General features: G+C 32.8%; 1 protein-coding gene across 6 annotated transcripts in view; it reads left to right on the plus strand.

Moving 5' to 3' along the window:
• Positions 1-27,289, plus strand: part of USP15 (ubiquitin specific peptidase 15) — a 128,984-nt gene that overhangs the window by 68,292 nt on the left and 33,403 nt on the right. For 3 of the 6 annotated variants that reach the window (XR_005719693.1, XM_040233121.1, XM_040233123.1), the window contains 2 exons: positions 11,495-11,581; positions 17,304-17,448. Coding sequence is in view for 5 of the 6 variants with exons in the window: in XM_040233121.1 (XP_040089055.1) it covers positions 11,495-11,581; positions 17,304-17,448 (232 nt within the window). In the remaining variant the exon portion in view is untranslated. Of the gene's footprint in view, positions 1-11,494; positions 11,582-11,953; positions 14,783-17,303; positions 17,449-27,289 lie in introns of those variants that run through there. The other 3 variants (XM_040233127.1, XM_040233124.1, XM_040233122.1) reach the window with 3 other exon arrangements.

Consider the following 27,289-nt stretch of genomic DNA (forward strand, 5'->3'; position numbering starts at 1 on the left):
GTCTAAAATCTGTAGCAAACATGTAATTGAGAAATTTTGAACCCAAACTAAATAAGATTAGAAATTTTAAAAAGAAATAAAATACACTATTTGCACATAATAATACTGTCTTCATAAAATCCAAAGACAGAAGACTAGAACTAAGAGAATTCAGCAATACTATATAATATAAAATTAATTTATAAAAATTAACATGTGTTTTCCATACCCATAGTTCAGTACTCTTTAGCTTAGCTGGTAAAGAATCCACCTGCAATGCGCTAGACCCCGGTTCAATTCCTGGGTCGGAAAGTTCCCCTGGAGAAGGCATAGGTTGCCCACTCCAGCTTTCTTGGTGGCTCCAATGGTAAAGAATCCACCTGTAATGCAGGGGACCTGGGTTCAGTCCATGGGTTGGGAAGATCCCCTGGAGGAGGGCATGGCAACCCACTCCAGTGTTCTTGCCTGCCTTGATGAAGCCCCGTAGACAGAGAAGCCTGGCAGGCTACAGTCCTTGGGGTCGTAAAGACTCAAGACACGACTGAGCAACTATCACAACACAACATATAAGTATTTTTATAGGCCATAGAGTCTCTGACTCAACTATAACTGCTGATATAGCTTGAAAGTAGCAGTAAACATTGTGTAAACATATGGATGTGGTGTGTTGCAATAAAACTTTGTTCAAAAAAAATGTGGATTTGGCTTGTGCACCATAGATTCCTGACCATGATATATAACATTAGTAACCCACTTTAATAAGATAATTTGGATAGTATCTGTGACTGAGGGATCACAGAGCATAGTGTGAAAATTAATGTGTTTGATTACATTAAGTATTTCTGTTAAAGGAACTGTATACAAAGTTAAAAGTCAAAGGTTGGTTTTAGAAAATGTAAAACCTACAAGGGAATAATACTACACTGTGCAAAGAACTGCTGTGAATTAATGGAAACAAAGCAAATAACCTTTTATAAAAATAAAAGATTAAAAAATTTAAAGAAGGGGATGCCCAAGCACTGACAAGTAGTGAGGTGGTATACAAACTCTCTTGTAAAATTAAAGCATGAGATACAACCTAATAGCCATCAGAATGACAAAAACCTAAAAGGGTGCTAGTAAGAAGTGTTTGTAGAGTTGTAGGAGATGACTTAGGTACTGATGGTAGAAGTACAAACTAGTACCATTCTAGAAATTAGTCAGTGTTTAATTAAATTAGGAATGCTTAATGCCTCTGACCCAGCACTCAGTGGAATTTTTTACACAGGTCCCTGAATATATTATGCAGTCTTTGTAGCTGCATTGTTCGTGATAGTGGGGATTTGAAGGCATCCTCGCTAAATATCTTTGTCCGGTAGAATGAGTAAGAAAAATGATGGTGATGTACTGTGGAAAACCAGTGCAGTAGGTAGAAGTAACAGTGATAAGATCTTTAAAACTGAATAAACTTTAAAATATACAGTTGAGAGAAAAAAATAAAAACAAAATGAAATTTAACTTAGTATCATTTAAGTAAACTTGGAACAGAACATACTATATAAAATTATAATATTCAAGAACATTGAGAAGGTACCTGAAGTGGAGGAAAATCGTACAGATTATGGGGAAAAAAAGTTTGAGGAATTATCATTTACAATTGAAGTAAAAATGCAAATTCCTTTTTTTCTGGATAAATGCCAGCATTTTTTTTAAAAAGTGAAATTCTGTGTATTCATTGAAGTTATTACATTATAACTACATGTGACTTAGACAAATTCTACTGTAGCAGAAGGCATGTAATTTTAAGGTCCTCAAAAAAGAAACTTCAAGATATTAAAATGCAGAACAGCTGTAACACTTAGAATTGTCATCATATCTGTCAGGAGACAACCATTGGTCCTCCACATGGTATGAAGATGCTAGTTCTAATAGCCACCAGTAATCTGGGGTCTGTCCAGTGCTCATACTGCTTAGCACATAAATATTTCCTACTTAGAGTGTCAAAAGCCAAGGAAAAAAATCATTAAAAGCTGTAATATGGTGATGAAAGGAAGAGTCACCTGTTGAGTTTGTTAAAATCTAAGCCCCATCATTAGAGTTTCTGATTCAGTAGATCTGGGTGGGGCTCGTGGATTTGCAGTTTTCATAATAAGCTCATAGCTGATTCTAATGCTGTTGATCTGTCACACTTTGAGAAATTCTGTAGATAATGTTTCTTAGTATGTATTGTGTGAACCACTATAGACAGAAGTTTCCACAGTCCTCCCCACCAGACCAGCGAGTATAAATCTTTATGAGGGGACTCAGGAATCTGAATGTTAGGTGCTGCTTATGAAGAAGAAAATACAAGAACACCACTACAGTAGGCACTGAAAGAAAGCATGTTAGTATCTAACTGTCTTGACTTTTCTATACCACTGAAAACTAACTGTTCTGAAGGACCTAAAAATCATACTAGGCCCATTTCTGTCAGAATGGAGATACTATATCCTCACCTGAGGAACTGCTAAATATAAAAGCCATATTAAGCATAAATATAATTTTGTTTAAAACATGTAGTCTTGTTTATAAAATGTATTAACCTATGGCAACCCAAAATCTAATTGGAAATCTTAAGAACCTACCTAAAAATTATTCAGAAGTTTTCTATTTTTATCTATTCAGATTTGTCTGCTAGATATCAATTTATAATTTTATTTTTTCATCTTTATATTCATGCTTTATTATTTAAAAATTGAGATGCTTAGTTTTTTCCATAACTTGGATTTCTAATCTAGTTCTTAAGTATCTAATTTCTTAAAACTGCTCAAAAACACATTATTTTCTAATAATATTTTATGAAAGCTTCAACCATTGAAATGTTTTTTCAGTTGTGTTTAATTTGACTATCTTTCTGAAAATGTTGTCATTGGGCGGATAGTCTAATTATTCAGTTAGAGATGTGTAGCTAGTTACAGCTTATATTTTTTAAAAATTAAAGTAGAATAATTCTAGAATCCTGTGTGTTCCTAAAGAGAGGAGGAATCTAATCAATAGATTACCCCTTACTCTCCAGAAAATTTGTTTAATGTTAACACTTTATCCCTTAGTTAGAAGTAGTATAACTTGATTAATTAACTAAATTGTACTATTACTTTTTTTCTGTATGCTTTCATTTAGGTATAATTGTCTCAAAGAGTGCTTTTGACAGTACTAACGTTTTAGAAATTAAAATATCCATATTTTGCTGTTTTTCTAAAATAAGTAAAAATTCTTGTAAAAGTAGTATGAGAAGTTATTTTAATTCAGACATTTTCATTAATTTCTCAAAAATACTGACAAGAGATGTGTAATTAAGAATCTGTTGAAAAAAGTAAGGGTCATTGATGACTGAAGATTCAGTTTTCATAAGCTAGAAAACATCTGGAGAAGAATCTAAAATCAACCAGGTAAGACATGACAGGCTAAAATAAATCAAATAGAAAACTAAGCCAGTAGTTCTTAACTCAGATGTTGGCCCTCTGCCATCTGTGGTGTTCTGATTAGCAGAATTCCACGTTGGTGACTGAGCACTAAGTATAAACTCCATCTTAGTGGTATGTTAATATTTTTACAGCACTCTGTCCCTGAATGCTCTGCTTGGAGAGAGGAAACATTTTGTAAATAAAACCACTGCATACTACTTTTTATTTAGGATAAGTAATAAACATCTAGGTGACTGTAATAATTGTTTTTGTTTTTTTTACACCAGCTGTTTGATTTTGTATCTGTTTAAATATAGATGGAAAAGCATAGCATATATTTCTTTAGGACTTTTTAAAGACTTATTAAGCCCAGTTTGCATTTATAGTAATTGCAGGGTTAACTGTATAAATGGAATCAGAAATGGTGGATAGACCTGTTCAATTGAAAATTTGTACTAGGGAACTCCTGTGAGATAAAGTATTGTTTTCATTTTAACAATAACCTGAATAGACACTTTTTAAATATTTATAAGCAAGACAACCTCTGCTTATTTGAAACATTAGTAGATTTGGTTATGATAGTTTTACTTCAGTACTAAAAGAACAATGGTTATTACAGTTCACAGAAAGTGCTTTCTTAAAGTTTCTATGAAAGTATACAAATTTGTTACCAATTTTAACCTTGTTCAAATACTGAAAGGTGAAGGATTGAGTGATTTTGGTTGTAGGAGTTGAGAAGATGGCTCAGGAACCAGTTTTTCATTCCTTGTCATTCAAATTCATATTTTTCAAATTAATAACATCTTCAATTTAAAATGCAGCCTATGAACCATAAATCTATAGTAACATTCCAAAATCTGCAATTTGTTGCCATTTTTAAAGACATTTTGAGTCTTTATAAATTTTCTTTCATGCTTCATCTCATTGGTCTGAGTAAGAAAAAGAACACAACATTGTAAATCAACTATACTCCAATAAAAAAAATATTTTTAAGAAATATAGAATGATTTTTTCTGAAACTAAAAAGGTTAAGGTAATGGAAATGCATAGGATGCAGTTATGGGCAACCAAAGCTTAGAAACGAATGAGGATTACAGAATGGAGTTACATTCCTGGAAGTGAGAAGTACTACTGAATTATCTAATTAAAAATGTAAAGAACTGTATACTAAACCTTAAAAAGTGTCCCTAAGTAATGATATAAGACACAAAGATGAAATAAAATTAATAATTCTGGAGATTCAGGAAATTGGGACTCTTGTTTGGTCATAGAGGCCAAGGGGAAAAAGAGCTTATAGAATAAAGGGAATGGTAAGCAGTGTATTTAAATGATGCAGAAATTAGAGGGAGACAAGAGATTCAGTGTATTTGACAAATGAAGACAGTATGATGAGAATAAGAAATAGAGTATAGGGAAAGAGGGGATGAATACCTAGTCAGAAATGGAACACCTGATATAGATCACTCATCATGAAATGTACTGAAAGAAGAAAAATAACTAAGTTGGTACTTGGTTGGAAAGGCATTATTCCTGGAGAGAGAAAAAATTATATATAAAAATATTTATTATTTATACATCCTTTCCTAGCTATTTGTTACCTAATGATAAAGGCAGCATAATGGTGGAATGAAGTTCTTGTGTATTGTTATTTACCAATAAACTGATTTTTTTCTGGCTATTTTAGTGGTCCAGACTCCAGATCTTTTTTGGAAATGCTTGTGCTTGTATTGATACATAAACACACACTTCCCATAACTATACTTCGTGGTTCCTAAATTTAATATTCATTAAGATCTTGAGTATGTATACAGATTTTCCTTTGAATTCTGAAAATGCACATTGATTAAATAAATCTTTGTGTAAACACTACCTATCTTCCGTTGTGGCAAGATAATGTATAATCTAGTACTATGTCTCCAAGTTTTACCAAAGGGAGCATGGTCACAATCAAGCTTATTAGTTAGTGTTAGATTTAGTATTTAAAAGCCGTTTCCAAATTAAATTGAAGTTACGACATTTAGATAGTATATTTTATGCATAAATGAAACTTACGTATTGAGTTCTCAAATAGATGGTTGATTCAGAGGTACTCACAAAAAATTATTGGATACTTTCTTTATCCCGTGGTTTGTTCCAAATGTTTGAACAATTTACAGTGACACATATAAGTCAAGGTTAACTGTATGACTAGATAAAAAAGTCAGGACGAAAGGAAAATAAACATAGACATAGTAAGATGAAATCAGAGGAGTTAGCTGATAGGAGCAGAAATTGCTCTTGGAGTTAAGGTAAGGGCTCTTGGAGTTACTAAAATTGATCTGCAAGTGTAAGGACATTTTTGGGATCCCGATTCAGACTAATTCAATTTTTGAGACAGTTGGGGAAAAAAATGTGAACATGAACTGAATATTAGATTGGGGCAGACAGTAGTATCGCAAAAGATCTCTTAACCTGCTGAGGACACATACTGTAGTATTTACAGGTGTAATTATAAATTTAAAATAGTGCGGCAAAAACATGAATGTGGAAGTTGAGGGCTTTATAAATAAAATGAGTGGTAGAATGTTAATAATTTTTGAAGCTGAATGACTGATACTGGGTACATGAGGACATGTGTGTGTTTGAAATTTTTTTATGTTAAGACAGCAGAAAAAATTGGATTGCAGTTTTGGTGTTTAGAGTGATAATAGTTAAAAGTAACTGGTTTTTTTAAGTGAAATATTTTGTCAGATACCATTAGAGCAGTCAAAATGAGAAGCAAAAATTAAGTTATGTGAAGCATCTTATATGTAAATTTTCTTAAGTTCTTTTTTTTTTAAGTATTTAACATGCTGCCTGACAGAAAGGAGACACAAAGCAAATGCTTGTTGAATTGAACTAATCTGTATCTCACAGCAGTAAAGGTGCTTAATTTTTCAAGAGATTTAAATTTTTATTTTCTCTAAGAACTTAGTTTAGGACGATTGTTAGAAATTGGGAAAGTTAAGATCAGTCTTGTTTTTGCTAATAATTTTTGTTTTTTAATGTTAAATTTTAAAAATTTGGGTTTTATGTCATGTTTGAAAATAAAAGTTTTAAATTAGAAATGTCAGTATTCAGACTTAATTTCTTTATATTTTCATTGCTCAGTATATATTAGATTTCCATGTATGTTGAATATTTAGGTAAAGCTGTGTTTTTCTGTTCAAGTAAGAATTTCAACTTGGCCTTGAATTATAGGCTTTTAGCTGAAACACTGGGAATAGGGGAATTAAAATACTGCATTCATTCAGTTGTCAGGGGTGACTTTTAATTTTCTTGCTTCATGAAATCAGTTCAGCTGTGCTGTTTTACTTTTTTCTATCTTGTTAAGAGATGATTCACTGTCTTATTTTACACTTAGCCCTAACTAGCCAAAATGAGTTTAATGCTAGATAACTGGCTTAGCATCTAGTTTGTGCATAATATTCTAAGCATTTTTTTTTCACTCATCTCTTTAGAAAGCTGTTAGTGCAAAGTTGCTAATAAACAGTGTGATTCCCAAATTATATCAAAGAAAGAGTTAGTGTTCAGGCTATAATCCACAGATTGACTAATCAACCCCTAAATTAATTCCACAAATACTAGCTAGATTGGCTATGTGTAATCTAGATCAGAAATTGGAATCACAGTAGATAAGTGATCTACCTATTAACAATAATGTCTGTATCAGGATTTAAAAAGTTTTATCAAACTTTTCTATTTACCTGTGGACCACATTCATCCAGCTCTGATCTCTGTGCCCTTTAAGAGCAAGCTCTCTACCAATGGATATATCTGAGTGTTGCCTTGACCTTGCTTTTCCTTCATTATCAACTCAACTCTTGTGTATATAAATGCCTTGCATACTGCCCACGTATAGTAGACACTAGTTAACATTAGTTTGTGCTGTTTCTTTTCCAGTATCATTTTCCAAGCTAACATATAGATATAAACAAATCTCTCCCATCTTTAAAAACAAGACCATCAATTTCCTCTGAATATCATTTAGTTTTTCTCCCTTTGATAGCTGACTTCTTTAAAAAGGCAGTGCTTACTATTCCTTATCACCTATTCAGGATTTAGCAGAGTCCTTATTGAGCTTTTTTAAAACCTAATTTATTTGATCTCTCTCTTTAATACTTCTTTTTAATAAGTATCTCGTACAGAAATTCTCTTATTTTGAAACCATTATACCAGTTTTTCAGGACTCTGACCAATCCTCTGACTGGCTGGCTCTCTTCCTCTCCAGGGCTGCCTGCCTATTTTTGCACGTTTCATACTGCACAACTCCGGGGATATCATTCACATTGTAATCTCTCTGGAACTGTGCAGTTTTACCATTGTTTTTGTACTATTGGTGCAAATATCTACCCAGTAAAGGAGGTCAGATAATGTTTAAATAACATGTTGGTGTTTTTGTGAAAATAGTTTTGACCTTATGGACTGCTGCCTGGAAAGGATCTTGTAGCCCGCTTGGTGTCCATGGATTGCACCTTGAGAACTGTTTTCTGAATCTCCAAGACATGTTGCCTGTGCCCCCTCCAAGTCTTAGTCCCCCTTTATTACTTCTCACCTTTGTTGTTCTTATAGTCTCCTAAATGCTCTTCCAATCTTCAGTCTCTTTCTGTTTCTCAAGAGTTAACTTTCTAGAATACAAATCAGCTATGTTGATACTCTTAAAATCTTTCAACATGCCACAGCACATAAAATCCAGATTCCTTCAGAGGACAAAAGAGGTTCTTTATTATCATACCTGCCTTACTAACCTCTTTTTCTAACACTGCCCACTTCCTGCTCTTTCAGTTTATTGATAATTCCCTAACACATCATGATTTCTGTAGCTCCACACATTTTCACATACTATTCTTTCCACCTGGAATACTCTCATGTTCCAGTTTCCACCAACCCTTCCAGCTGTGCACATTTTAAAATTACTTCATGTACTACCCACAAAATTTGACTTTGTTATAATTTTAAAATTTGTTTTAGAACTTACTGTTTTGTAGGTTGCTTGTGTCATTTCTCCCTGTTAGATTATGAGCTGTTTGAGATCAGGAACTGTCTGTCTTTGTATTGCTACACTTAACAAGGGCAGTACTGTCTTGGAGTAGAGTTGCTAATGAATAGTAAAAACGGACAGATGGGCAGAAAAAACGTTAAACATACACACAGAGAGAGACACACACACACTCCCCACCCGCATATGGGTTTCCCTGGTAGCTCAGCTGGTAGTGAATCTGCCTGCAATGCAAGAGACCCTGGTTCAATTCCTGGGTCAGGAAGCTCCCCTGGAGAAAGGGATAGGCTACCCATTCCACTAATTTGGGGCTTCCCTGGTGGGTCAGATGGTAAAGAATCTGCCTGCAATGTGGAGGACCTGGACTCAATCCCTGGGTTCAGAAAATCCGCTGCAGAAGGGCGTGGCACCCCACTCCAGTATTCTTGCCCAGAGGATCCCCATGGACAGAGGAGTGTGGCGGGCTATAGTCTATGGGGTTCCAAAGAGTCGGACACAGCTGAGCGACTAAGCACAGCACATATATACCATCAGTTCAGTTCAGTTCAGTTGCTCAGTTGTGTCCGACTCTTTGTAACCCCATGAACCACAGCACGCCAGGCCTCCCTGTCCATCACCAACTCCCAGAGTCCACCCAAACCCAAGTCCACCGAGTCAGTGATGCCATCCAACCATCTCATCCTCTGTTGTCCCCTTCTTCTCGTGCCCTCAATCTTTCCCGGCATGAGGGTCTTTTCAAATGAGTCCGCTCTTTGCTTCAGGTGGCCAAAATATTGGAGTTTCAGCTTCAACATCAGTCCTCCCAATGAACACCCAGGACTGATCTCCTTTAGGATGGACTGGTTGGATCTCCTTGCAGTCCATGGGACTCTCAAGAGTCTTCTCCAGCACCACAGTTCAAAAGCATCAATTCTTCAGCACTCAACTTTCTTTATAATACAACTCTCACATCTATAAACATGACCACTGGAAAAACCATAGCCTTGACTAGACGGACCTTTGTTGACAAAGTGATGTCTCTGCTTTTTAATATGCTGTCTAGGTTTGTCATAACTTTCCTTGCAAGGAGTAAGTGTGTTTTAATGTCATGGCCGCAATCACCATCTGCAGTGATTTTGGAGCCCAGAAAAATAAAGTCAGCCACTTTTTCCCCATATATTTGCCATGAGGTGATGGGACTGGATGCCATGATCTTAGTTTTCTGAATGTTGAGCTTTAAGCCAACTTTTTCACTTATATAAATATATGTGTGTGTGTGTGTGTGTATAGGCATTTCACATGATATATGACCTTAGCCATATATAATATATAATAAATATATGTTACAAGAAAATGTTTATTTTTATAACTTTTAGTATAAGTAAAATTTAAGGGAATAGTTCTCTGTATACTTGAAAACTTGTAGTGAGTTAAATTGTAGTCAAATGGATCACATTTTGAAAAATTAACCTCCTTAATTCATTATAACTTAGGTTCAGTGTTTTTAGTTTGTTTCCCTAATTTAGCATGATTAATATGAAGGCAAACAGTGCCACAATGCTTCTTTATTACTATTAACATTTTAAAATAAATACCTTAAAATATTAGTATTTATATTAAAATTGCATTTTAAGTGTGTCTTCTACATTGTTTTATATTAAAACTTAGTGGCTGTATTTTTTGTTTTGAGCTTAGTACAGTTAAATAAAATCTTGCAAGGGTCTTCTGTCAGAAAGGCAGCTAAATAGAAGTCCCAGTTGATATAATTTTATCTGTATATAGTCAACAACAACAAAAAAAATCCTCCTTTAAAATGAGAAGTTTTACCAAAATTTCATAAAACTTCAAAAGTTATATAAAATTTTTATATGTAAGAAATTTTATTACTCACCACTTTGCAAAATTCAAACTACCAAAAAGTAAATTTTATAGATTATATACTTTCCTGCTCATTGACCATTTTGCTGTTCATTGTCACCTGAGTAAAAAATAAAATAATTTTTAAAACAGTAATCACTTTAGGCCTCACTAGTTTAGAATTTCTGACGACTAACGTACTGGACTGAAAGTATTAACTTCTTAAGGCCCTACAGCCTGTGGCCTAGATGTTGCCTAATAAATTAACTTTGTGTACAAAATTACAAGAAAAAATCTTTCAGAAACTTCTAAGTACTTTAAAATAATTGTTTGTATATCATGGATTTGTTTATTATAAATCATGCCTTCAAAGCATATTTGTTGATTAAAAGCCATTAGTAATTGAGATTTCTCCAAAAAGATTCTGAACTAGTGAGGTGTGTAGTATGCAGTCAGATTTATATCTGTTCAGTTTTTGCAGGGATCAGTTTGGCCAAATATTGCTTCATGGGATTATGTTTGGAATTCTCTTTGCTCTTTTATCCCTCTTGCCTTACACTTTTAATATTGGTAAACCCTCGGATATCTGTGTTGTGTATAATCAGAATGCCATGGTACACTCTGGGGGCTTCCCAGGTGGCTCAGTGGTAAAGAATCCACACGCCAGTGCAGGAGATGTGGGTTTAATCCCTAGGTTGGGACGATCCCTGGAGTAGGAAATAGCAACTCACTCCAGTATTCTTGCCTGGAAAATCCCATGGTCAGAGGGACCTAGAAAGCCACAGTCCATAGGGTTGTAAGAGTTGGACATGACTGAGCAACTGAGCACGCGTGCTCGGTACCTACTGAGACACAAAGTGGATTTCTTTAACATGCTTCCTTTAAAAATTAGTATTTTAATTCCACTGACTTAAGAAAATTGTTGATTGTAAAATATTAGTAATGGTTACCTGAACTCAGAAATGGGTATATTGCATTAGTAGACTTATGAGAATAATACCGATTGTTATATTTAATTTGATAAATTTCTTTTGAAAATAGTTCCCTTATATACCATTATTTTTTATATGAATGAATACATCAGAAATTGAAAACCAAAGGATGATGATTTTGTCATAAATCTGTTTTCCAGCATTCATTTACTACATACATTGTCATCTGTTAGTTCTTTTCTTTATTTCATAATTAATTTCAAAATTCAGCATTTTTTATCTAATTTAACATTTTCATATTTTTAAAGGTCCCCAGGTGCATCCAATTTTTCAACTTTACCAAAGATCTCTCCTTCATCTCTATCAAATAATTATAACAACATCAACAACAGAAAGTAAGCACTGAATCTTAAAAACTCTTTGTTTAATTGATCACCCTATTGTGGTTGCAAAAAATCTCTTGTATCTAAAATTCAGAATAAAAAAGTCTTAATGCATTAAATTGAGTTTCTTTTAAATCACTGGTCAGTTCTTCTAGGAGTTAACTTCACAAGAAAGCAAGCAGAAGTATAAACTTCTTGATTTAATATATATACTACAGTAATTTACTAAAAGAGAAATAAAGTACTTTCAGAGTTTTATATCCTAAATGCTAATTATTGAAATATATAGAAATCTGTTATCATTCAAATTTTTAAGAAGAGTATGAATATCAGATGTCATTTTAGAACTAGACATGTAATCACAGACAGCATATGGTGTTTTGTTTAAAAGTGTGTATCTGTGATTCAGTTGGAAGGTACAGTCAGTAAAATTGAAAAGTGTATACAAATTCTTATTTATGAAAAAGGCAATTACTTTTTCTTAAATAGCTTGGAGAAACAATTCCTTTGCTCTACCATGAATAATACTCAGAATCTTGGGATATATAAAAATTACATGACAGTGTGTGCCTTTGAATATATTGCTATAAGAAAAAGGATTGAAAGTCACTTGGTATTCACAATAACATCTGACATGGATATATTGCCTTGAAAATTGACATGGTTTTATAGGAAAGGATAAAAACAAAACTATAATTAGTCCAGTCCATTATGGAAGAACTTTAATCCAGAGATGATTATCATCCTTTTACTTCCTGGGTGTATACATTGTCACTTCTATATTAGATTTACAGTGTTTATGTAATTAAATATTTACGCTGCTTGTCCAGTTCATAAATGACATCTGATTATTCTAGAAAATTAATTCAAAAATACTTGAGACTATTTGTGAAATACTCTTTTTAAAAGCACCATTAGTTGACTTTATAGGTTTAATTAATGTTCCCTTAAAATTCTTATGGAGGGTGGGGCTTGATAAAATGATTCCAATTTTAACATACATCTGGATTATAAATAAGAATAGCCAAAATAACTTTGGAAAGGAAAAACATTGAAAATGATTAATCCTGTTAAATATCACAACCTGTTATAAAGATAGAATTCAAACAGCAAAGTACTGACTCAGTAATATGCCTCCAGATTAATGGAATAGAAAAGACAACCAGAAACAGACCTTTACATACAAAAGAATTTAATGTGATCAGAAAGTATCAATATTCTAGACTAATGGAGAATGGGAAGCGTATCCAGGAAATGCTGTTAGAAAAATAAGGTTGCTATAAAAGTATTAATTGTCAGATATATAAAAATTAAAAGGCAAATAAGTGGAGAAAATTCTTGCCAGAAATGGCAATGAAGGGCAAATATTCTTAATATAGCAAGCTTATAAAAACCAGCAAGGAATTTTTTCAGATGGCTAGAAAAGTGAGTAAATGATGTAGCTGGGCTGTAAAAATAAAAGAATTAAACATTTTAAATGTTCAAATTCACTAACTAGAAATAGGTAAATTAAAACCATTAATAACTCCCATCTACCTCCCCCGACCTCCATCGCACTGGGAAAAGTTAAGTGATGATATATTTTCTTGTAAGGATTATGTTTGAATGGTTGGAATGTTAGTCCAACTTTTCTAGAAAAGAGTTTGCTATCTGTATCAAGATTTAAAACATTTATTCCTTTATTTCAGTAGTAACAAGATATGCACACTATAGTATAATAGCGAAATATTGAAGACACTGGATATCCAAAATTCCAATGTAGTATGTTCTCTTCTATTCAAAAATGTTTATTCTCAAGCAAAAGAGTGAAAGGAATCCTCCTATAATCTGGTTTGTATTTTACATGGTATCTTTTAATTCATTAAAAGTAATTTTCTCAGATAAAATATTATTTGTGTTTCTGCTGATTGCAGATGGCTCACACATTTATTGTAAAAGAATTTGGTTCCATGTATTTATAGTTATTCTATACATGTTAGTTATTCTGTACATGTGTTTATAGTTTTTCTTTGGAGAGAGATTTTTTAACATTGTATTGAACAATGTTATAGACTGTATTGAACTTGACTGTATTTTGACCAGAATAACCATATTAATACATGTGGTCTGGTGCTTCTATTTTTGTCTTATTTCCTTCTCATTGTAAAAATATGACAGTACAATGTGATTTCAAAACCTCTGACTGGAGAAAATATTAAAAAGGGGAATTGGGAGTGGTTTCTTAAATTTAGAACATAGATAATGATTCTTCTACTCCTGTGACTAGATTATGCTTTTAGCTATTTATATTTGTGTAGACACTAAAATGTTTTCATATTGGAAATTTTAATAGTAAATAGTTGCTGATACCACTTTACTTAAAAGTAAAACTTACCTTTCTCAGGTAAGGAACAAAATTTAAACATTTATAAAATGAAGAGTTTTTTTAACTTGAAAAAACTTGAATTAATGCTGTCATGTTTACCTAAACAGTTATCTCACATAAAATTTACTTCTTGACTTTCTTTTCAACTTGTGGAAATAAGTAGCTGCTTAAGACTTCAGATGGAAATAGCATGATTTCTTTAATTAAAAGTATGTAAAATGGGTTAAATTAAGTACATTTATGAAACTTCATGTATGTGGCTATATACTCCAGTGAAAGTGCATGTTAAAACCAGTAGTTCTGACATACAAGTTTATATGGCATTTATGTACAAATTCAAGCTTTAAACTGATACATTATTAAGATTCAAAATTTTCATTTTTAGAAATAAGAATATTTGTTATAATAGTAATAACAAAGTGTACTTGGAATTATGTAAGTTTAATAAAGATTAAGTTTTTATTAAAGACTAATATTATGAAGAATCAGATGCCTGAATATTGTTTTCCTTGTAGTTTTCTTATTAATTCATATAATACTCATTATATATGCCAAAATCTTTCTTTTCGCTGCATTTTCTTCTGTCTTGCTACATTTGTTTCGCTATAAGACTGCCTTTAAAAATAAATCTCTTCAATGTATTTATTGTCTCAACTCGTGGCTTTCCACATCAGAGCACATTCTGTTTTTCTGTTAATTCATTTAAAACTCTTTTATTTGCAATGGAAATGACTTTGTGTAAGAGATTAAGCGATGAAAAGGAACTGGAACTAACGACTGCCAGAGCTAGCTAGTGATCTGGCTTTTGACAAGTTACTTGGTGGAAGCATCATTTCATTAACTGCAAAGTAAGCATAAACTTTTAAATGTATGTTCATTTAAGATGATAGATTTATAATACATAACTAATCTAATATAGTATTAAAATTCTTATTAAGATTCCTGGCAAACTCATTTATTTTTGCAAAGTAGCAAACCCTATGGGATAAAGACTAGCTTACACTCTAGGAAAAAATAGCAGAAGTCATCATGAAAGGTATAGAAACTGTCTTTCAGGCTTAGGTTTCCATGTTCTGTACTGAAGTGTTTAAAGAGCTGCTGGCTTTGGTATTTTCCTCAGCAGACTTTATTTGATTTAAAGAGCACAAAAGATGTGGATTATAAGTGACCAATGAAGACAGTATTAAAATATTTTAAATTTGTTTTCATTATTATCATTGAGCATCTAGACTAGTATCTCAATCTCTGGACAAGGTTTATTCTTATCCTGTCACTTAAACTAAAACACAGATATCCTATAAGTATTCAGATCTTAAAAGATAAAACCAAACACTGCTTTTGCATGAGTTTTGTATTCATTTTCAGTATAGGAATCCCTGTCCCAGCAAACTCCATCCTCTTGCCACAAAGAAAAGTTGAGTTTTCAACATTCATTTGTTATTGGGGGTAGGGAGTATCTGAATATGAATAAGCTTATAAGTGTGCTTTTAGTCTTTTCATTGGCTTGGATGTGAGTGTGGATATGGGTGTGTGTATGTGCATGAACATGCATTTGGGCATACTTTTCCTTTGTATTGTGACTTGTTTTATTAAAATTTTATAGCTGATATATATATAGCATACATATATTAAATATAACAATTATATATTATGTATATATAAACATGTTGGTTTTCAACGTGTTGAAAATGTAGACCTTTTATTTTTGTAATGTATAGCAGGCCTTGGTTTTAAGCGCTTCTTAAAGGGAAGAAAGAAAAACACAATTCAGTTTTTCTGTTACATATCCTAGAAGTTGGAGTCAAGAATCAGTTATTAAGTTAATATATACTGAATTGTTGACAGGTGCCTTGGACTTAGTTACTGGTAATAAAAATTATAAGGCTAGTGATCTTCAGAGGATGCTTGAACCCATTTTTTTTCCTTTAACTTTAAAACAAGTAAATAGCTACAAGTCTATGAAGCACTTCTTTGTGGGTTTTTTTTTTTTCAGTATTTAAAGTTATTTATTTTAATTGGAGGCTAATTACTTTACAATATTGTATTGGTTCTGCCACACATCAACATGAATCCGCTTTGGACCCTGCTATTTTTAAGTTTAAGGTAGATCAGTTTTTTTGGAATGAGAGTTGATCTTTTATTTGTGATAATACAAAAATATTAATGTTATAACATTATGTGTATAATTATTGATTGATAGGGTTTTGTGTTGGGGCATGTATGTTTACTTAAGGTTTTGTTAGAACAGGCAGTAGGTACAGTTCATTTAAACTGTTGTAATTATAAAGTGAGAGTATAGAAGCTACAATGGAAAGTTACTTGAAATTACAAGTAAAAACTGTTTTTGAAAAAGTAATACCAGGAATAAATTGTAGCCAATTGAGGTTGTCAGAATTAATGATTTACCAAGTTTATTTGTAATGGTGTGTTCTTTTGTTTGTTTTTAACAAATGACCTTGATTCTTGTTTAGGCTTATCCAAAGCAGTCATCATAAATAGCTTATAAGATAACCTATTAAAAATTAAGCCATTATTTTCCACAATCAAATTTTTAATTACATGTAAAAAAAAGGAGTCTAGTTTATTGATTTTCTTAGTTCTTTGTAAAATTACTCTGATTCTCTAAAGGTTGAATATTACATCATTTTTTAAAGATTATTATAAATTGTACTCATCATAGTACATATTATCTATCCTGAGGTTGTATTTATCTAAATAAATAAACTGCTTTAATCTAACAAGCTAGAAGATTCTTTCTGTGATAATAATACTGAAATGTACTTGCTTAGAATCATTTCAGTTTTGCATACCTAATCATCCCAGACTTTTTCTGCTTTTGAATACTAGATTTTGCTGATCTAGCATAGAATACTATAAATAGAATCTTCAGTGCATCAGAACAGTGATGTCACAGAGGCCCTGGAAATCTGTGCTCTTACCTGTAACTAAAGCACAACTCTTCCTGTTTCTCTTGTTTTCACTCTTACAATAGCAAGGTGTAAAAGGGACATAAATGAGATGATTTATTGCTGCGGGTGGTGTTTAAAATCTGAATTTTTCAAATTTGTTGGAGCAGTGAAGAACAGAGCAAGCTGTGAAGCTGCTCCAGTTAATAAAGGGTAGAAAGATATAATGTGGTTTGTATTGGTTGATGTGATATATGATGCATTGATTTTGTTGATTGAATGAGGAATATATTAATTACGGGGGTTGTTGTGATTTAGGTTCATGTCAGAAGTACCTCAGTTAAGTACTTTATAAAAAAATTAATAACTGACCACCTATCTCAAATAGGTTTAAAATACTCTGTTCATTATAACTGTATGATAATTGTGCATCATGAAAAATATTTTTTGTTTTTCCTTCCAGTGTGAAAAACTCAAATTATTGTCTCCCATCATATACCGCTTATAAGAACTATGATTATTCAGAACCGGGAAGAAACAATGAACAACCAGGCCTCTGTGGGCTAAGTAATTTGGGAAATACGTGTTTCATGAACTCAGCTTTTCAGGTAGGTCTTTCCAAACAAATTGAAACTCCTGTGCTTTATGGAAATCAGTAATACAGGAGGAATAGAGTTGAGTTTTACGTGTCAGAACTTGAGTATTATATAATGTGTTTGAAGAGCTTTTGTTTTCATGGAAGCTTGAAGAATGCACATTTGATTCATTCTGATGCTGGTAGTAGAATACCGTATGCTTCTCAGGTGGCATGTGACTATCACATAGTAGAAGATTAAATATAAATTCATGGGAAAATAGAATTCCAATCAGAAAACCTAGGCTCTCTGAGAAGAAAAGAAAAACTAGTGAGATCTCTCCTTTACATGAAGTCTCTTGTTTTTTGAGACATGGGTGGAAATCTCAGAAAATGCTTTTATGGTCACCAGTGTTCTACCTCTTAAAAAACATATATATTTTTTTTTTATTTTTTTTTTACCTTAATGTGAAATTAAGATTTTTTTTTAATTAATGAAATTTTGTACACACATTTTAATAAATCACTTTCCCTTAATGCTCCTTCAATTTGGGGATATAAGAGATTACTGCCCTTTTTTGCCCTTTGTTCCATAGAGCTTCCTTTTTCTTCCTATTGTTTGTACCTTCTTCCAACTTTACTTGTGAAATACTGATAGCTTTGATTTAGAAGTAACAAGATCTATATATACTTGAATATCACTGTCACTGTGCATAAAATTAGAGCTGGTTATTTTATTTCCCTTTTAAAATAAAACTTTGTGTTTCAGAGAGCCCAAGATAATGGTATACTATTTTGATATTTGAATTTTACCTACATTTGTCAAGTCTTTTTTCCCCCCAGTTATGAATTTTATTTCTAAATCTACAGTATTCTGTTCTCTATTCAGATTTTAATACTGAATCAGATTTTAATACTGAATCTCCTGTGCCCAGGAGGCACCCTCCAAAGTTACAGATTAAACACAGATGTAGATTGATAAGGACATACTTGCAAATCTTTTTGACTATCTGAAAAAAGTATAGGACTCTTTCTCATTCAAAATTCTAAATAATTTGTACATTCTCATTAATCCACTTGTTTCCTGAATTAACCATTGTCTTTGTAGCATTCTTGAAATATTAGAATTTAGCCATCATAACTCTTGACCAGGAGTTGACAACTTTTTTAAGACACGCACTAGGGTGTGTAAAATTGATAGTTTCCAGATATCTTGGTTTAAAGGTGAGCCAATCAGTAAATTGTCTGCTCAAGCAGATATTGTGTAGGTTTAATAAACTTTTCCTTTAAACCTACTTTGATGAGTAATATTGCACTAGTTAGACAATTTAATTTTAAAATATTTTGTCTTTATTTTCTGGAAGAGAGAAAGGTAACTCATCTGAAAAGAACAAGCCAAAACTATTGTTATCCTGACAGTTTAATTTAGATAATAAAGTGCATGGGTGCTGAGCTCTCTGAGATAGGGACAGGGCAGACATTGTCATTTTGTTTCTGGATCTGTTGGACTACTATACCTAATCACTGAAAAATCATATTTAGCACCATCTCTGGAAAATGTTTTATATATATAAACAGTGGTTATATCAGTATCAGAAAACCCTTTCTCATATCGCCAATGACATTAATTTTTATACAATCTTGAGGTCTTTTGGGTTTTGTTTTTGTTTTAATATTCTAGTATGGAAAATCAATCTTGGTGATTTTTCATAAGGATTAAGAATAGGATTTTTGTAAAAATTTTAGTTGCATAAGCATAAAAAAGTTGAGTCCACTAGAACAAGAATTAGTGTTCATGCTAATCATTCATGCCAGAGAGTCTCTGGCTTACATTCAAACTAAATTTCTTCTAAGGCAATATTACAGCCTCGTTTCCTGTGCCTTTGTTATAGTCTATTTAGTGTTGTCTGCATATGGTTAACTCAGTTTCTCAAAACTGAATATTAAAATGAAATCTACTAATCAACTATGTTGAGCTAGATTTGGCATTTCTTGAACTTCCCTTGTGTATACATTTAAGGTAAAAACTTCATTTTACTACTTTATTCTTCTGTTGAAAGCAGTTTTATTACAATAAACTGGTATACCTAATGCTGACTTCTCTTTAGTATATTTCACCATTTGTTTCATTTCAACTGAGATACAGACTTGAGGATGAGGTTTTTTAGGGTGATAGTTTGTAATTTTCTGATAATCATAAAAGAGAAATTTTTCATGAAAATTTCAGCAAAGTATTTTAAAGAACTACTCTCGTTAAAACTTTCCAAGTTGGGGAAGAGAAAAAATTAGTTTTAATTTTTGCTGCTTTTGAATTTTAATCCACATGTAGAATTAGAAATGCTAGTACTTCAGTTTTATTTTCTTAAAGCATCTATAATTTTTAATTGCTTTAGATGTCAGCTTTGAAGTAGAAAATTCACCATTTAAGTTTCCTTGTAACTTCTGTGAAATGAAAGATAGTTCATTAACTTCAGTAAATGTTATAACATAAATTTTCTACTGATAGTTTGAATTGTAAATCTCTTATTAATAAATTCAGTAATTCTAAAAGATATGAGTGGATATTAGTACTTCAGGCAGTGTAATTGTTGATAATATCTTTAAAAACATGGATGCAAAAGCATTGCTATTTTTTTCTGTGTGAGCATAGGTTATGCTTAACCCATCAGTAGCCTTGAGATAATGAAATTGATCATTTGTGATTAAAAACTAAGCACAAATTTGAGTGTTATTTAATATTACCATTGTTATTCTTCAGTTTAAAAATGCTGATACTCAAGATTTTCTCTGATTTAATGGTATGGATAAGTGTTAAATTTTTCTGATGAGTATAGTGCTGCTATATAGTTTATTTATCTAGTTAATATTTGCTAGATGTCAAACATGTGAGATACATTTAGACATAGGTCCTGACCTATTAAGATTATAGTCTTGATATTGTAATTTTCAGATGTTTTGCTTTTTAACATGAAAATCTTTTTTGAATTATTACTGTGAAAACTTTAATTGTATCCTCAGCAATTAAATAGATACAGTGAAGTTGCTTTGGTTGGTTGAAGTGCCCAGAGTCCTGTCTGCTTTTCTTCTATTTGATGTCCCCAGGAGCATGCTCATGGAATCCTAGGACTCTAAGGAGTAGTTTAACATCTCTCCTGCTAATTAGCTGTGCTACCCTGTATAAGTTATTTCTACAACTTATTTTTCTCCTCACATGAGGAAAATAATATCAGTAGTCCCCTTATCTTAGGAGTTTTATGGGGATTAAGTGAGTTGATAAATATAAAGTTCTTAGGATAGTGACTGGCACATCATAAATGAATAGGCATTAGGTTGATATTATTTTATCTTTTTTTTATTTGAAGGAGTTAAGCAGAGTGACTGTGGGAAAATTCTACCATCCATAGTCCCTGGGTGTATTTTTTCTCCTTTCCTACAAGTCTTATTCCACTTTGTCTGGACCTAGTGAATGAAGGAAAAATTGAATGTATTTTTAATTTTTTCGTTGTTGTTGTTTAGAGTTATTTCAATAACGATATTTATCATCTCCATTTCTGAGCTTTGTTAACTTAGCTCTCCTAGGCATACTGACTAAGCAAGGGATATAACAGCATAGAACTTTTCATGAATAATCAGTCTGCAGAGAATTTAAAGTTCTTGAGTTCAGGTAATCTCTGATCTCAGCCTTCTCAGTAGTTATGATTATAGACATACATCACTGTGTTCCAGTAGTAAAATGAGTTAGCAAAGTAGGTTTTCAGTGCCCTTAATATACTACTGCATTGAGAAAATGTCTAGTTTTTTAAATTTGCATTTTTGGAGGTAGTTTTAATTAGCATTAGTTGAGTAGATTTCAGGAGCACTCCAACCCTTGTCTTTTTCATTGTCAAGGCGTAGGATGCTCATGATTGGCTTCCTGGAAGAAGCAACTCTTCAGATGGATTTGAAGCAAGGGAGTGATATGGTCTTTTCCACTGGAAAGCAGCATGGCGTAAGATGGTTGTTTTCAAACTCTTTACTTGAAAGTAATAGGGCTTCTTAAAATAGACACTAAGAAGTAATTGAAAAAAGAGATGATAAGGACCTATTTTTTATCCTTTGTCATAAATGTCAGTTGAAATTTCAAATGTTTTTAAAGTTTTTCCTAAGATCTGTTGGGTTAGGTAAAAAGTTATTCTGTAAATTCCAAAGAATGTAGAAAGTTTCCAAAGAATATAGAAAGTTGAAAAGTCTTTTTTTTTGAAGTAATTAAAAAGAATGAGTAATAAAATGAGTAATTAAAGAGAATGAGTAATATTACACAGAAATAACATTCTTTTAAGAAACTGGATTCTCATATAATGCAAAATTGTGAAAAAGTCACTACTAAAGCTATTATTTCTGTGTTGGAGTACTTCTTAGCTTTGAACAGAACTAAGTATAATGCTTTTCTATACTCACCTTGAGCTTTCTTTTGCATTTATTGGAACAAATGCTTGGAAACACAGTTTAACATGAAACTTTCTAATTTTTATTCAAATTAACCAAACTTTTGGTTCAATAAATGAACATAGTTTCTTTCAATCACAAAAACGAAACACCTAACCACAGAAACAAGAATTTTTTTAAATAGTTTAGGGTTTTGAAGAAAATGATGACTTCAGATAAACTGAGAATGTGGCTGATGAAAAATTAAAATACTATTCTTATGGCAGATTTTTACCCAAGCAATTAAACTCATTATATTTGAGCTCCTTCCATACTGTGTGCCTAAAATTACATGGCAGACTAGCATCAAAAATATATTTAATCGTCTTGTCAAATGGCAACTCAATCAGATCTTTCCATTTTGATAAAGGTAAAGAAATGGAAACAACCTTACTTATATTAGAACCATTCACTTTCTTATCACAGATGCCAGTGTTTTTACTTCTCCCTTGTTTGAACTAGCAAAAGGGAGACGTATTTCTTCTCTTTAGAAAAAGTAAGGGGACTGGGAAAAGAGAACCTTAATTGTCAGGCAGATTATTAGGGGACAGAGTATATATAGCATAATTCTGTAAGTATTTAGTTTTCATAACTGGGGCAGAAGCAGTATCTCTGATCGAATGCCTTGTACCTGTGTAAGTTGGCTAATGGTGATTTCTGATCATGAAAATATGCCTTCTGTAACCAGTGATCTTGTCTGTTCTTCACATTCTTCCAAATTAATATACACATTTCTCTAGGATTAATGCTTCTGTTTCTGTTAATATAAATTTTCTTATGTTTTGTCAGTCCCTAATTCTAGAATACGAAATGACATGAGTACAGATTACAAGGGAAAGGCTTATTTCAAGGAGTTGTAGATAATAACATCTGATTTTAATACAGAATTGTTTTATATTACACTCACGAGGTAGAATTACTTGGAGTGCTAACATATAGCAGCAGTTATTAATATAATGACTGAATTATCTTGTATTGATTTTAATAATTATTCAAAGTACTTGTAATTGGAAACATAAGAAATGTCAGTCTTTATAATGGTAACTACTAAAACTTACCCCATTTTAGTAGTTACCAAAGTACCCTTCTTTGCATAGTAAAGAAGCAAGAAAACAAAATGGTTTCAGATCTATTTGTATTACCTAACAATCAAAAACAGTTCATTTCCTTGATGTCAAAAGCTTTTTCCAAAATACTTTTTTTTCTTTATTAGAAATATGCATGTCACTCAACACATTATGATTGGAATGTTCTAAAGTATATCAGGTTTATGTTCTAAATTTTATAAATTGGTATTAGTAGTCACTGGAAAAATATAAGCTATTGGACAGATAGAGCCTTAGAAAGGAGAAAGCCATGCTATATATATCTTAAAGGCTTTTTATCTTTTGCCTGTTTGTCCTAATGTATGTATTTAAATTCTAGTCAGTTAATGTTATGCTGTATTAATTATAAGAGGCCCTCTCTTTGATTTTTTTTTCTTCTACTGTCACACTTAAGATCATCTTTCTATTTCAGTTTGTGAGTAAAAATAAGTTTGTGGTAATTCATGTTTCCAGTGATCAACTTCATTAGTGTTTTTGCTTTGCCAATAATGGATGCTTAGTTCATTTTTTTTTTTTTTTAGTACTATCTATATGGAAACTTTTGCTTAGTGTTACCAATCACTTCTTTACAATAATTTCTAAACTATACTTGGCGAGCGAGTTGGTTACTAAAAACCATTGCTTTAATTAATAATAGTATTTAAAATAGATTACTAATTCTCATAAACTCATATTAAAATATTAAGAGCCCAGTAGTGAACCTACAGCCTCTGATAGTAACAGTACCCTTCTTTGCATAGTAAAGGTGGTTTTTCCTATCACTGTCATGTTCTTTTCCCTTCATAGAGAACCTTCAGTTAGGGCATCTGGTATCCTTATTTCACTGAAGAGGAAATTGAGGCAAGGGAAGTTTAAGTAACTTGTCATTCACTAAGACAAGTTAATGAATGAGTTAAAACTGGCTGACATTAGGATGTCTGTTTTAATTCAGACGTCCTGAGATAATGTATCTTTCATAATTATACTAGTCAACTTGTAAGAAGTGCTTTTAAAATCTTTTATTTTATTGTGGTCGCATATACATAGCAACATTTACCATTTCAACTATCTTTAAGTGTACAGTTCAGTGGTATTAAGTATATTCACATTGTTGTGCATCCATTAAGAATGTTTTTATGTTTATGCCAAATATATGGTCCCCATAATACAAAATGTTTCCATAAGGTAGTGTTACTATTTTATGATTCAGACACTTTCCCTGGGAAATTATATTTGATGGTGTGTTCGAAATAATTTAAGAACTCTTTTTAGAATTGCTTTCATTCTTCTGAATATCTCTGATGGATCTTCCTTTAATGATAAAGTTGATTTTCAAAAAATGTTATTCAGAGCTTTATCTCCAGAATATTGTAGGGGATCAAGCTGTATAATTTTTTTCAAATAAAAAGTGTTAAGTCATCCATTTATTGGAGAAGAAAATGACAACCCACTCCATGGGGTCGCAAAGAGACAAAACTGAAATGCCTTAGCACATCGATTCATTTACTCAGCAAATATTCACCAAAGGCTCACTAAGTGCCTTTCACTCTGGAGACACTGACTATGCTGTGGTGAACAAAACAGTACTATTTCCATGAATTGTAGTCTAGCAGGGGAAAATGATCATCACTTAGTCGTGTTTGACTCTTTGTGATCCCATGGACAGTAGCCCACCAGGCTCCTCTATCCATGGAATTCTCTAGGCAGTAATATTAGAGCGGGTAGCCATTTCCTTCTCCAGGAGATCTTCCCAACCCAGGGATCAAATTCAGGTCTTCTGCATTGCAGGCAGATTCTTTACTGTCTGAGCCACTAGGGAAGCCCTACTAGTCTAATAGAGTATAAACATAAAATTGTGAGTGTGATAAGCATCATAAAGAGAAAAAATCATGGAAGGTACAATGAGTATTACAAGAGCTGGGAGAGCATCTGATTTATACTGGATGTCATGCTCCCCAGAAGTAACATTTGAACAGTAACCAAAGAATAGTTGTTAGGCAGGTGAGAATTGATGTCAGACAGAGCAACAGCATGTGCAAAGCCCCTAAGGCAGGCAAGTTTGAGGAACCAAAGATGAGTAACCTATGGGATAATATTTAAAATGGGGAAGGGGTGATAAAATGAGTTCAAAGAAATAGGCAAAGACCAGATCATGTAGGGGGAATTTGGATTTTAATGCATTACAAAGGCATTAAAGGTTCCAGGCAGCTATCATCTCATCTAGTTTACTGCAGTTATCTTTGAACTGATTTCTCTGCTTATACCCTTAGCCCCTATGATTCATCCTCAAAAATGAACTTTCAGAGATCATTTTAAACTTAAAGCAGGGCCTTTCCTGGTGGTCCAAAGGCTAGGATGCCATGCCCCCAATGCATGGGGCCTGGGATCAATCCCTGTTCAGGGAACTATCCCACATGCTACAACTAAGACCCAGCACAGCCAGATAAATAGGTTTGTGGTTGTTTTGTTTTTTATTAAAACATTTCCTGTTACTCCTTGTTCATATCACTAAATGCCTTCTCATTTCACCAAGCAAAAGCTGCAGTTCTTAAGAGAGACTATAAGGGCCTGTATCATCTGGCTCCTGCTATCTTATTTTCTACCACTTTCCTCCATGCTCACTCTTCTCTCTCCTCTCTTAGCCCCCTCACATATTCCACAAATGTTCCTACTTGAGGTCTCTACGCTTACATGAGTCAGATGTTTCCCTCCTTGCTCTATATACAGTGGTAACTGCCCTTCCCATTGCATGACCATCTGATATTTGCTCTCTCGCTCTCTCTTTCTCTTTCTCTCTCTGTATATATATGATTTTTTTTTGTCTGTTTGCCTCTCCCTACTCCCAATTCATGCTCCATGAGCATGGAGACTTTGTTTTAGTCACTGCTATAGCCCTGCTACCTCAGACAGTGTCTGGCATGTAGCTGGCATTCAAAGTAATGAAAAGTAAAGGAAATCACAAGTGTGTGTCTGGCTTCTGGCTTGTACATCATAATGATGACATAATGATAACAATGGGAGGAGAGACACAGGGGAGGTAGGTTTGAAGTAAGGAGAAGATTATGAGTTAATTTTAGGCATATGCAGTTTGTCATGCCCATGAAACATCCAAGTTGATACATCATAGACAGATGGATGTTCTAAGAGTATGGAATACAGACACAGGCTTAGGCTGGAAATAAAAATGTGGCTGTTTGTAGTTGGTTTTAAAATCAGGGAAGTGATAGCATCTGTAAAGAGAAGGCATCTGTGAAAAATTGATTCCAGGATTAAGACTTACAGTTTAACATGTGAGTAAAGGAAAGATACTACTGTTGCAACAAGAGAAAAGAAGGGGATTATGGATTCAAGTAGTTTCTAGATTTTGTGATGACTTCCAAAAGAATGAGCTCATACTATAAGCTAAGAATGCATAAATAAGATGGCTCAGCAATACTGAGATCTCATTTTGAGATTGAAGACCATCAATTTAGAATGATACAAATTTATTCACTTAAAATTATCTCTAACGAGGTGTTTAGCTACATAGTGCATAAAATAGATGGCTGGGTTCATACAATAAGACAATTGGGTTCATCTCTAGTTGAAAGAAAAAAGGGTCAAAGAAATTAAGAGCAGCTAGGCTAGTCGTCTTGTTTTGGGTGGCTAATGTATTTAGCTAATTCAATAAACATACATTGAGACTTACTCTGTGCCAAGCATTGTTCTAGACATTGGTAATACAGAGTTGAAAAAGACAGTGCCTATCTTCTAGAATTTCATTATGTAGTGAATAAGGTAAACATGTAAATAGATATAATATGTGATATAGAAAGCATTATAGCCAACTGTTTTAGAAGCAAAGAGAAGAGATCTATTGGGAAATAAGTGAGGCTTCCCTAAGGAGGTGATAGTTGAATTGGGTCTTGATTTCATTTGATTGAGTACGTTATTCACTAAGACTTATGTTTGGTTAACCTGGTGATAAAAATAGCAATGAGGTGCCAGAGGTACAGCTATAACATTAGAGCTTATACTTGTTCACATGAGCACCCTTTTTTTTTTATCATAGAAATCCCTACATCAGAAATCTTACTTTACCATAGCAAAAAACACATTGCTCATACACTCAATAAACATATTGATACCTCCTGGATGCTATATAGATAACAGTGCTTTTTCATACATCTGTCAGCTCTAAAAAGAGAAGTACCTAAAATATTTTGAGCGGTGACAGTATCAGTGAAACAAACATATAGTCTCCTAAAGTAATTGCATCAAAGATGACATTCATTTGAATTTGAAGGGTTTACTGGAAAATCACTCTTTGCTTAATAATCAGGTCTC

This window comes from Oryx dammah, unplaced genomic scaffold (assembly GCF_014754425.2).
Source record: "Oryx dammah isolate SB20612 unplaced genomic scaffold, SCBI_Odam_1.1 HiC_scaffold_29, whole genome shotgun sequence".
Lineage (NCBI taxonomy): Eukaryota > Metazoa > Chordata > Mammalia > Artiodactyla > Bovidae > Oryx > Oryx dammah.